The sequence below is a fragment of the Calypte anna genome, chromosome 15 (assembly GCF_003957555.1).
Source record: "Calypte anna isolate BGI_N300 chromosome 15, bCalAnn1_v1.p, whole genome shotgun sequence".
NCBI lineage: Eukaryota > Metazoa > Chordata > Aves > Apodiformes > Trochilidae > Calypte > Calypte anna.
Window position 1 is genome coordinate 12,213,614 of NC_044261.1, and position 12,553 is coordinate 12,226,166.

Below are 12,553 nucleotides of genomic sequence, written 5' to 3' on the forward strand. Positions count from 1 at the left end.
TTCTTCTTCCGTTTATTCCCCCCCCACACCCCCTGTCCTCTCGCCCCCCTCCCCGGCGGCACCCCCTCCCCGCCTTCAAAATAGAAAAATTCGGAGCCTCCGATGACTAAAGTACAATAAATAATCAGTAAACACAAAAACATACTTTATTTGTTTCTCCTTTATACAAAATAAAGAAACTAGAAGCAAAAACTATTATACATCCTTAAATTGGTGGAGCCGCCGGAAAATGTTGGGGCGGGACTCGGCGTCCAGGCTCGGGTTTAATTTTTGCTCTCCTGGTGGTTGGGTTGAGTTCATCGGTGGTTTTTTTGTTGGGTTTGGTTGTTGTGGGTTTTTTTTTCGTTTGTTTCGTTTATTGTTTGGGTTTTTAATTGTATTTTGTCCTGTTTCTGCCTCTCTCTGGTGTCTTTTTCCACCGCGTGGGAGCCCAATCTCAGCCAGTCACTGGGGCAGCCCTGAGCCTGCCCTCCCCCCCCCCTTCCCCTCTTGCTGCCCATCACCAGGTCCAAACCCACCCTCTCCTTGGGGATAAAATTGGAGTAACAAAAACAAGGGCAAGGGAGTCGTCGGGGTGGGGTGGGGGTGTTATTCCTGCTATTCCCCAACCCCCCCTCCGTGGTGTGATAAGAATTAATTAAAAAGGGTGCTAATCAGCAGGGGGGAGCGCTGCCCCAGCCCTCCCTCTCCCCAGGTACCGCCGGGGCGGTGGGACCTGTGTCCAGGCGAGTTCAGCTTTGGTCCAAGAGGTTGGTGGTCCCGATGCCGGTGGGGAGGGGGGGATCATGTGTGTCTTCGGGGCTGGGCACCATTTATCGTGGCCCCCCCCTCCCAGTGCTGGGGGAAAAGGTGCCAGGAGGAGGGTGGGGGCAAGGTCCGGAGGGATTCTGCAATGATGGGGGGGGGATGCAGGGATGCGTTTTGGCATCGGAGGGTGGGGGGTCTTTATCCGGCGCCCTGGTCCCGGGGAGAGGGTGGGGAGGGTGATGACACGCGTGGGGTGTTCTCCCCCGCCACGCGTGCCCGTGCCAGGCCTACCACACCGCCGCCTCGCTGAGCTCCGGGTTGGGGTGCGGGAGCCCCCCGCTGTAGCCGCTATTGCTGGACATGGAGAAGGGGGGGCTGGGCCCCCCGCTGAAGACCTCCCCCGGGATGGGGTGCAGCGAACCGGTCATCCCCGGCTCGGGGCTGGGGGTGTCGGGATGCGAGATCATATCCGTGTACCTTTGGTTTTCTGAGGAGTGGTGTCCGCTTAGGGGGGGCTCCAAGGGTCCCAGGGGTGTGGAGCCGGGTCCTGAGTTCTGAAGATAGCTGGAGTCGGCCGGGGACTGGGCTTGGGAGGGCGGCCCGTGGGGAAAAAAGTCATAATTGCCTCCCGGACCGTAGTAGTCACCTTGGTAATCTGCGGGAAGGAGGGGAAAATAACAATGGAGCAGTCAAAAACTTAAAAAAGAAAAAAAAAAAAAGGAGAAAAAAAAAAAAAAAGAAAAAAAAAAGAAAAAAATCTCTGCTGGCTCCTCGGGTGCAAATTTGGATCCAGAGAAGGAAATCCCCTTCTGTTTGCCTGGTCTGGGGGGGTGAGGAGCAGCTGGAGGTCGGGTTGGGGGTGGGAGGATGAAGGCAAAGAATCTACCATGATTCTTAGTTAATGGGTGGTAATATGGTATTTATATGTAAAGGGGACAAAAAGCATATATAAAGGGAATGGGGAAAATATATATAAAGGGAAGGGAGGAGAAAGATATATACGTGGAAGGGGGGAAATATTGAGGGGAAGAGGTGGAAAGACATATAAAGGGAATAGGGGAAACAAATGAAATGGGAAAAAATATAATAATGACAAATGTAAGCATAACGGTGGGGGGAACATATATATATATATATATATATATCACGGGAAAAAATGCTGTATCTAATGGGGAAATTCTATACGTGTTGAGCAGCCTGGAAGGACTATGGAAAGTAACTGCAGGGCAGTGAGATGTGCCCGGCAAACCCCTCGTCCCGGGGGAGGCTTTAAAAAGGCAGATGATGGGGGGGGGACTCTGCATGGGGCGGGAGAGAGGGGAGGAGGTAGAGCGCCCTCCCCCCCGCACCCATCCCCTCCCGTCGGGGCCCATCTGTATCCTGGGTGCCCGGGGGGGTGGAACAAATGCCGCCTGAAAGGGGCAGAGAGCCCCGCAGCTGGGGCTGTGCTGGGGAGGGGGGTACCGGGAGCTGTGCGCACACAGGGCCGGGCGTGTGCGTGGAGGGAGCACGCGTGTGCGTGTCAGTGCGCGCCTTGTGTCGGTGTGCACACGCGTGTGTGTGCATGGTTGTGCGTGGGTGCGCACACGCGTGTTCACAGCTCTGTGCGAGTGTGCACACGCGCGTGTGTACACGGCGTGGTATGGTGCGGGTGTGCTCAGCTCCGTGCGGGTGTGTGCACACACAAACGCCGGCCGGGTGCCGCAGCCCCCGTGGGCACTGTCCCCTCCCTGTCCCCTCGGGTCCCCTGCGGCTGCGCTCCCCAGGGAGAAGGACGGGGAGCGGGAAAAGAAAAAAAAACCCAAACCAGCGGAGCAGCGGGACAGGGGAAGAACAAAGGGGTGGGGGGCGGGAAGGAGCCGAGCGGCGGGGGGGGGGGCAGCGGCCGGTCCCTCACCTCCGTAGTACGTGTAGGGGGTCGATCCGAGCATCTCGGACTCGTCGAGGCGGCCGCCGAGGGGCCGCATCCTGCGGGGGCTCCGGAAGAAGGCGTGCCGGCGGGCACCCAGCGCGCTCAGCTGCTTCATCCGCCGCTCCTTGGACCGGCGGTTCTGGAACCAGACCTGCGGCAGGGACAGCGTCACATCCCACGGAGCCCCAGAGATCAGGACCAGGCCCCCCGCCCCTCCTCCCCAACTCTTCCTCTCCCCAAAGGATGGTCAAGAGAGGGGATGGAAATCTTGCACCTGCCTGGGAGGGAAAGCGGTTTCTCATCTCTGGGTGTTTTTTAAATACATCCTCCCTCCTCTCCCCTCGGTGCTGCTAGCCCCAAAATATGTGCATTGGGGGACACACACACCAAATACTGAGGCTTCCTAAAATCCTGCCCCCCCACACTCTTTTCTCTTCTAGGAGAAGGGGAAAGAAGGGAGGAAAAAAGAGAACAAAAAGGATTGTGGCAGGAGTTGGAAAGCGGGGGGCAGGGAGGGGAGCACCTGCCGGGATGGGGGCAGAATAAAATCCGGGTGGTGAGGATGGAGATAAAGGGAAAAGGAAGATGCTGCCCTCTTTCTACGGGGCATCACCTCGTCCAAACCGCATCGCCTTGGCCTTCTGGGGTGTCTGGATTATTGCCCCAGTCGCCCACCACATTCCCCATGGATGGGGGAGTTCAGGGGAAGGAGCACATCCCGTTCCTCGGGGATTTTGGGAGCCGGGTCGCTGGCAGCTCTGCTACCCCCAAAGCCGGCGGGTCCTCCCCTATTAATGCCTCTATTAAAGTCCATTAATCCCTCTGTTCCCGCAGGAATTTTCTTCCCGGGAGCAGTGTGGTAAGGAAGTGCCGGGCTTCCTGCAGAGTGCAATGGCTTCTCCAGGCTTTCAGCAGCCCCCAGCAGCCGTCTCCAGGGTTTACCGGGGGATTCTGGCTGGCTCACGTTTCGGGGCTGTTTTTTGTCTCTTTCCATGGCATCGGTGCATTAAAGCACAGCGGGGGAGTCTGGGCACCCATGGGAGAGCGGGGGGGGGCCTGGGGTGATGCTGGCAGATGGGGGTTGCCTGTCCCCATTTCCCCAGGTCGTGGGAGTGGCCTCAGTGTCTCCAGCACCCAGGGGTGATCATCATAGCCTTGGGCTCCCATCAACACCCCTTCTCCTTCCCTCCCCCACTGGGTCCTTTCCCTGGCTCTGCCCTGCGAGAGGAGATCAGTCCCTGAAGCTCTGATGTCACAGGACCTCGGCCTGCGGTGGGAATGATGTCACCAGCTAGCCCCATGACGTCACGCTATCAGGTGAGGAGGTCTGGAGGAGGTGGGCTGGGGCTGCCCTACCTGGATAACTCTCATGTTAAGTCCGGTCTCCTGGGCCAGCTGCTCTCGGATGTGGCGAGTGGGCTTGGGGGTGGCTGCAAAGGCAGCTTTGAGGGTCTCCAGCTGCTTGGCTTTAATGGTGGTGCGGGGACCCCTCCGCTTGGTGCCCGAGTTCTGCTCCTCGTTCTCGTTGTTGGTGGTCTCCTTGTCCGAGGAGGTCGAGTTGTCCGTCTCCTTGGTGTCGTCCTGCATGGGGTCCTGGAGATCCGGGGACAAACTCCTGTCTGTACATGAGGACACTGTAAAGGAGACCCAGAGAGGAAAGGGGTGGGGAGGGGGCAGGTGACTTAGGGGAGAGATCAGCCCCACCCCCTCCTCTGCCCTCCCTGGCCCACCCACTTTCCAGGAGAAGGGTTGGGGGCTGCTAGTGAGCAGCAGGGGGTGCAGATCGCCTCTGTCCCCCCTTCTCTCTCCCCCGGTAACCCTAAACGTCATGCCCCAACCTAACGCAGAGCTCCAGGTGAGCACTGCCCGATTTGGCCTCTGTTCACCGCATCGTGCCAGCAGGGGAGGAGGGGAGCTGGGGAGGGGGTTATCCCCCAGGCCCACCGTAGCCCCCAGCACTCCCCCTATCCCCCCTCCCTGTACCTTTCACACCGGGAAGCGCCGCTGGGAAAAACGCACCCGGTGCCTGCCTGGGGTTTTGGCGGGGGAGGGGGTGGAGTTCTCCAGTGGCTGCCTTGAGCCTGGCTCATACACCATCACTCCCCCCTCAACCACCTTCCCAAGGGACCCCTGATGCCAGCCCCCCCCTTCCCCAAGGCCAAGCTCTACTCGCCTCGCTCACAGCAGCGGCCCCACTGACTGGCGTGGCAGGATCCGGCCCCGGGTGCTGGACGGAGAGAGAGCCCACGGCAGGGGGTGAGCGGGGGGGCCCGGCAGGGCGGGCCTGATCCTGCTCTCCTGACGCAGAGACAGCTTCCAAGGAAGTCAAATGGGAGCTTTGCCTCTGGGTGAAAGGAGGCGAAGGATCAGGCCCGCGGCGCGGGGGGAGCGGGCACATTCGCGAGGGGGGGGGGAGCGTCACGGTGTGTGGGTCCCCTCCCCACCGCCCCACATCCCCGCTGCCATAGGGGCTGTGCAGGGGACGGCAGGAGCTGGGTGTGTGTGTGTGTGTGTGTACCTCTGCCACCACTCATCCCACGCGTGTCTGCCTCCCGCGGGTAACAGAGGCTTCTGAGCGTTTCAAACGCTTTCACCTCAAATCCCTCCCCTCCGCGGGTTAACGGGGGAGGGGAGGAGGGGTTCGGGCTCCTTGCGGGGTGCAGCCCCTCACCCCAGAAAGCCAAACCTCCATCCCGGCCCGGCGAGCGGTACCGGCAGCAGCACCGGAGCTCTCGGGCAGTACCAGCGGCAGGGCTGCGGCCTCCCGGGGCGGAGAGGGGTTGAGCCGCTCGTACCTGAGTTGAGGCTGCCTTCCTTCAGTGTGGGAGAGTTCAAATAATCCTCTTTGCAAACAAATTTATTCTCGTCGATGATATAGAGTTCTTCGCCCGTGGAGAGCTGCTTGTTGCAGACCATGCAGGTGAAACAGTTCAGGTGAAACACTTTATTCCGGGCTTTCCGCACCAGGTCGCTGGGAGAGATGCCTTGGGAGCAGCCGGCGCATTTGGTACCAAATCTCCTGGAAAAGGGGAGAAAAAAACCGAGAGCTGAGAGCCCCGGAGGCGATGGGTCGATAATCCCCCTCCCCATCCTCCTCCAAATTCCACAGCGGGGGCCTGATCCTCCAGGAGCTCCCACTGGGAGATTTTGGGGGAACGGGCGATGGGCAGCCCCTGCTCCTTCAGGAGGAGGAGGAGAACCTTCATCCCCGCTGCGGAGGGTGGGTGGGTTTGGGGTGTCCCCAAACTGGGGGGAAGACAGAGGCACATGAGCATCCTCGCCGGGTTTTGGGTACGGGAGGGGTTCCTCTCCAAGGTTCGGGGAGTGGAGGGGTGGGGAATTTCGTTTCAGCCGATGGGGAACCGGGGAAGCTCGGGTCCTCCCCGGCCACGGCCTGAAAATACTGGGGAGAAAACGGGCAAATTGCGGCCAGAACGACGGGAAAAAGAAAAACAAACAAAAACAAACAAACCAACCACCCAACAAAAAAAAAAAAAAAAAAAAAAAAAAAAAAAGAAACGGAGGACGCAGAGAAACTGGAGCTGTGGAGGGGGCTCCGCTTCCTGAAGCATCCCGGAGCTCCCAAGCCGGAGCCGACACTGGGAGGAATTTTTTCTGTTTGGAAGCAACGCTTTGGAAATCTCCGATTGTCCTTATTTTGCTTCTCTTTGCTGGAGGTAGAGCAATGTTTTGTTTTGTGTTGTTTTTCTTTCCCCCAGAAGATGCCTTTTAAAGATTAATATTTTTTGCCGGGAATTCAAATCGGTTGGCAATCATCTTCACAATAACAGAAAAACAAAACAAAACAAAAAGCAAAAAAAAAAAAAGAAAACCCAACAAAAAATTCAAATTCAAAACAAACAAAAAAGAAAAAATAGCCAAAAAAACCCAACCCTCACAAAACAATTAAAAAAAAAGAACCAAAAAAACCCCAAGCCCTCAAAACAAAACAAATAATAATAAAGCCAAATCCACCATAACAATAAATAAAGAAGCCACAAAGCCCAAAAAATCCCCCAACTCCTGGGAGTGGGGGCTGCGCTGCTGGGTCCCGGGGCGAACCGGAGCTTCCAGGCCCTGGCATGTGCCCACGTAGGGTCCCCCGCCACCCCCACCCCCCCATTTTTTTTTTTCCCTCCGGTCTCGGCACAACTTCTGCCTCCCTCGCTGCTCCCCGTGACGTTGATGTAGTGAGGGCATTAGGAGTAATAAGTCATCGCCCCCCCCCTCCTTCCCATCCCGGCCCTTAATTTCTTCTCCCGCACCTTATCGCTCTCATTAGGGGCGTTTAAGGAGCTTGAGGATTGGGGGGGGGGGGGGAAGCATGAAGTTTTGGCCACGGTCTTCACCGGGGCCTGTGATCCCTAGAGGGGGGCGAGGGGTGCCAGGCCGTGCCCGGTGGGGACGGGAGGGGGGGTTACACACACGCACACAAAGCTTCCCCCGCGGTGCCCGCTCGGGCCTGCCGCGACAGAGCGGGCGGTGGCACCGGCGGAGCGGGGCCCGGTGCCGGTAGAGGGAAGGTCATAGGGAGATTTGAGGATAGGGTTCCGACCTCGCCGCCCCCACCTCAAGCTGTAGCCGCGGCCGTATCGCGGCAGCCCCCTCTCCCTGGCCCGGAGGTCTCCCTTGGCCCGGGGGGCTGCTTCCCCGCCGGGGCGATGGGGCAAGCTCGGTGCGGACCCCCGGCAGGGAGGGATGGGACGGAAGCGGAGACCCCCCTAAAACGTGCAGGGGAGATCCCTGGAAGGCAGACGGGGGGCCCGGGTGCGGTGTGAGTCTCCGCGGCGGTGGTGTGTGTGTGCGTGGGGACGGCACGGCACGACTGCTCACCTGAAAAAGTCGTTTTTGCAGTAGAGTTTGCCTTCCCTGGAGAAGCATTTCTCGGTCAGGTTGCACTTGCACTCACAGCACTGGACGCATTTGATGTGCCAAGCCCTGTCCAAGACGTTCAGCAGGAACCGGTCCAAAATCGGCCTCTCGCAGCCCGCACAATGCACCATCATAACCTCCGCCGGGGGATGGAGACGCGCAAACGAGAAGTCAGCTCCCCCCCCACCCCCCGCTCGCCGGCACACGGCGGCGGTTCGAAAAATGCAGGGGGGGGAAAGAAAAATTATACTAATAATTTAATAAAAGTGGGGGGGCGGAAAGAAGGAATAATGAAAAAATTCAGGGGACGGAAAGGGAGCGGAGCGGCTGTCAAGTTCTTCCCCCTCTTCTCTCCGGAGCCTCGGTGGCGGGAGGGGGAAAAAAAAAAACCAAACAAAAAAAAAGATGCCCCCCAAAAATAAAAAATTAAAAAAAGAAAAAAAAAAAAAAAAAAGATAAAAAAATCCAATCCAAACCAGCCGCGAGAAATGCGAAGAATAATTAAAAACCCACCCCGGTCCCTCCCACCCCAGGTCCCTCCGGAGCGTCCCGGGAAGCGGCGGAGCGGCGGCCGCGCTGCTGGCGGGCTCTGCGGCAGCGGGCGCGGCGGGAGGGGTGCATGAACCCCCCCCGGCAGCCCCGGTGCCTCGCTGTGCTCCGCCGCCGCCTCGCCGCCACTCTCATGCTGTCCCCATCGCCAGCTTTGTCCCCCGCCTTAGTAATTCGCGCATCCTTATTCAGATTTAGTGACGTGGGGGGCCGCGTCGCCTCGGCTGCGGCCAATGGGAGCCCGGTCGCCATGGCAACCTCTTAATTTATAGCATATCTAAATTGGCTCCAGCCTTGTGCTTGGCACAGAGGGAAAAAAACAACGCGTCTCTATTGTTGAGGGTGGCTTGTACCTGTGCCGCGAAGTGAGTATGCACCTGGCTGGGGGGCTGGGAGGGGGGGAACATACACACACACTGCCAAAAATCTGCTTGCCCCCCCCCGGCTCTTTTATTTTTATTTCTTTCTTTTAAAATTATGTTTGGGGGGTCCCGAGTTGAGCATCACCTGGTTTTGGAGGTAGTTTTGCACCGGGGTCTCGAGGGGAGAGATGTCTTATTTGTTTATCTGTAGGAGCAAGGGAGGTTGAGGAAGGGGAGAATTTTAGGGCGGGGGGTGGGGTGGGGGAGGCCCAGCCCCTCCGCGCAGCGTGGCGGGATGAAAAGTTCTCCCTGCGCGGAGCTATGTGCGGGCTCCCCTCTGGCCTTTGTCCCATGGGCCTGTCGCCTGCCCGCCCCTTCAGCTGGCTGGTAACCCCCCGGGGGGCACGGGGAGCAGGGGGCGGCCTGGAGGAGGAGGGGGTGCGGCCCAGGGGATGCTGCGAGCGCTGCCCCCTCGGACATTCTTTGGGTTTTTTTCTCTTTAATTCCAGGTTCGGTGGAGCTGCAAATCGCTGTGCGGGAGGGGACGGAGCGAAGGATCGGACCCGGCGCCTGTGGGGTTTTTTTGGGGGGAACACAACACACACACACGCACAATGGGGAGGTTACCCTACTCGGGTGGGCGGGGGGCTGCTGCCCCAGCCCGGAGCTCCCAGCCGAGTGGAGGGATGTGGGGCAGCGCCGCCGGCTCTCCCTCCGTTTTCCCAGGATTTGGGAAGGGGATGGAGCAGCCCTGGGGTCCGGCCGTGCGGGGAGGAAGAGGAGGAGGAAGGCGGCAGGGCAGGTGAAGGCTGTTTTCCCCCCTCCTTCCCTTACCCGCTCGTTTCTTCGGCCAAAATATAAAAGTGTTTATTTTTTCAATTTGTTTTATTTGCCGGGATAAGAGGGCTCAGTCAAACAGCGCCGGCCCGGTACCGCGGAGCACCCTGTACCGGCTTCGCAATAAACCCAAAGCAAAAACAAAAAGCTAAACCAACCAATCCACAAAAGAACAATCCAACCCCCCCAAAAAAATCCAAAACCCCAAGTCGGCACGGCATCGGCGGGGAAGTGGAGGCAGTTTTTTGTTTGCCCTTAGGTAGAAGTGTTGGTGGAAAGAGCGAGAATCGAAATAAGAAAATACGGAGAGAAAGAACGGAAAGAAAAGAGAGGAAGAAAAGGGAAATAGAGAGGAAAAAAAAAAAACACCCCACACGCACGTAAGGAAAGAAAGAAAAAAGTGCGAGGGGGCGAAAAAATAGACGGAAAAAGGAAAAGAGTGAGTAAAGAGAGTTTAAAAATGCGAGTGGGAGAACATAAATTAACGGAGACTATAGTGAAAAAGGATGAAAAGTGAGATCGAAGAGAAACGAAAGACAAACGAAGAAAAAATAAGAGAAGGAAAAAGGAGGAAAGAAAGATGCAATAAAGGAACAGAAAAAAAATAAAGAAGGCAAAGCAGAAGACGAAAAAATAAAAAACGAAAAAGGAAGGGAAGAAGAAAAATGAGCGGAGGAAAGAAATAAAGAGAAAGAAGGAACAGCGAGAACGGAAAAGAAAGGAAACGAAAAAGAATACATGAATGACAAGCGCCAAAGCGAGCGAGCAAGAAAGAGGAGGGAAGAGAAAGATAACAAAGACAGAAGGCAAAAAAAAAGGAAGGGAAGGGAGAAGGAAAGAAATTTAAAAAGGCAATAGGTTAAACAGGACAAAAACCGGGAAGGGAGAGAAGGGAAGAGGACGAGGGACCGACCCGGCGGCCCATCTCGCCCTGGCCCTGCCCGACTTTGCCGAGGGCTCCGGTGGCTCTGCCGGGGGATGCGCGGAAGGGTGCGGAGCGGGGCCAGGTCACTGCGCTGCAGCCTCCGCACCCGAAAGACTGGAGCAGGGGGAAGAATTTCGGGGAAGGGGCGGAGGGCAGCGGGGCTGGCCGGGCTCCCGGCCCCGCGTCCCGCCGGGATCTGCCGGCTGGCCGAGCGGAATCCATCGCTCCAAGGGGGTTGGGGAGTGCGGGTCCGGCCATCCCCGGCGGTGCCCGTGGATGGACCCGCACACCGATACCGGCACACATGTGCCCGGCTGTGGCGGGGGGCAGCTCGGGCAGCCCTAAACATGAGGTTGCGGAGAGGAGGGGGGAAACGCGTCGGGATAGGGGTCTTCTATGGATAACCCTATGGATAATGCGGTTCGTAAGAATAACCTGTGAGGCGGCAGTGAGGGGTGCGGGAGCAGCGCTCCCGCCTTTGCCTGTGCCCACGCACACCCGCTCCTCTCCCACCGCCTTGCACAGCTGCCCCCCTGCCTTGCACACCCGCACAACTCGCTCCCCCCCCCGCCTTGCACAACCCTTCTGGCCCTCGTTACCGGCCCCCGCCCCCCTGGTCTGGTGGCTGCGGGGAGGAGATGTCCCTCTCCCCATTCCCGGGTCGGCTCCCATTATTTTTTTTTTTCCTTTCATTTGAAATTAAAGTAATAAATAAAACCGAGGGGGAGGAGATGGGGGGAAAAAACCTCACCCCATCAGCCACATTCCCCTATGGTAACAGATGGTAATTCAGGCCCCATAATATCCGGCTATATGTAACTAATAAACCCATTGTGTTTTAACAGGGTAACGCGTGAAGAAGCAGCGTCGCTCAGACAAGGTTTTGATGGAATTTCCTAGATATATGTATATATGTATATAAATATATATATAAAATCCCCTTTCAAGAATAAAGTGTATCAACTTACAACACAACAGACGGCAGAGGGATAAGTGAAACAGACAAAAGACAAACAAGATAATAATCTGTTTCCAATCAGTTAAGCCCTGTAGAATTTGTAATACGCGGTTTGCATATTCCCCCTGTGTTTTGTAATTAATTATCTAACTGTTAGGATGCTCCGCTGACGACTTTGTTGATATTTCCAACCATTTTTGGTTTTAGGGGATGCTCACGCCAGGGAGCGCGGAGGAACGCGGAGCGGGACCAGGCTCTGCTGCTTTGCCCGGCCCGGGGAAGCCGAACCCGGGCGCGATGGGAGGCGGCGGATCCGCGAGTCTCCGCGCTCCTCCGCGGGGTTTCAGCTGGTTTGGGGGGCGGGAGAGGCTTCTCTTCCCCGCGTTCCTCTCCTCTCTCCTGGTAAGCTGGGGGACGGTGCAGGTTTTAACATTAAACAAACCCAGCAAGCATCTCCTCGCCGGGCCATAGGCGTTTCTGAGTGACTGCGTTACAAATTGTAAATTTAAATAGCTCACAGGATTCATTACCTCCCGCGTCTGATTTCACCCAGCCGTGAAAAATTGTCCTGGTGTACCACTGAGAAAGGGTTTGCTGCAAAGAGCCACAGTCTAATCACCAGCTTTCTCTCTCCAACAAAAGTGTAATTATTTTGTTTTGGGTGTAAATATAACCCACGGTACAAAAAAAAAAAAAAAAAGAAAAAAAAAAGAGAAAAAAAAAAGAAAAAAGATAAACCTCCAGCAGCGTCTGAATGCATTACAGGGCTGTTTAAAAAGATCCGTCCTAAATTAATACCAAGGTTAAAAGGGGAAGGCAGCTGGGACATGGAAATTTCCGTATTATGGGGAGGGCTGAGGTGCATGCGAGTATGTGTGAGTGTTCACACAGCCGGCAAACAATGCGGCCCCCTCGTCCCCAGCTCCGCCGAGCCCCCACATCCCACCACCCGCAAACCCCGACCCACCGCGCCTTCCCTCCCCCCTCCCTCCGCAAAGGGGCCCCCGAGGAAGGGCCAAGGGTCCTGGTGTGTGTCCCCCCCCCCCCAGTGGCTCTTTGCTCCCCGCGGGTGTCTCTGTAAACTGCGGGGGGAGGTTTGGAAAAGAAAACAAACAAACCAACCCCCCCCTCGCCCCTCCCACGCCCTACGGCGGCTCGAATGCAAACGAAGACTCGGATTTTCCTTTTATTTTTATTTCTCTCCCTTTTCTTATTTTAACGAATTTGTTGCTACCTTCCCTCCGAGCCCCTGGGTTTCGGAAAGAGAAAAAGCACAAACCGGGCAGCGATGCCAGGGCTGGCGGGCAGGGTGAAGCCCCGGGAGAGGCGGAACGGCTGCGGGATTAGGCCAGGCGGTTTAAAGGAAAAAACAAACCAAACCAAAAAACACA

The 12,553-nt window shown here is 56.9% G+C and overlaps 1 protein-coding gene across 2 annotated transcripts; it reads right to left on the bottom strand.

Moving 5' to 3' along the window:
- Nucleotides 1-1,034: 1,034 nt before the first annotated feature.
- LHX5 (LIM homeobox 5) lies at nt 1,035-7,665 on the bottom strand. Of its 2 annotated transcripts, none has more exons than XM_030460539.1 (5): nt 7,493-7,665; nt 5,455-5,678; nt 4,016-4,293; nt 2,645-2,810; nt 1,035-1,402 (listed from the first exon to the last, which is right to left on the bottom strand). In XM_030460539.1, exons 1-5 carry the CDS (start codon nt 7,663-7,665, stop codon nt 1,035-1,037), a joined length of 1,209 nt encoding a protein of 402 aa, XP_030316399.1. The 2 variants fall into 2 exon arrangements, with proteins under 2 accessions (XP_030316399.1, XP_030316400.1); XM_030460540.1 differs by having other exon boundaries at nt 4,016-4,278; nt 5,431-5,678; nt 7,493-7,662.
- Nucleotides 7,666-12,553: the final 4,888 nt, after the last annotated feature.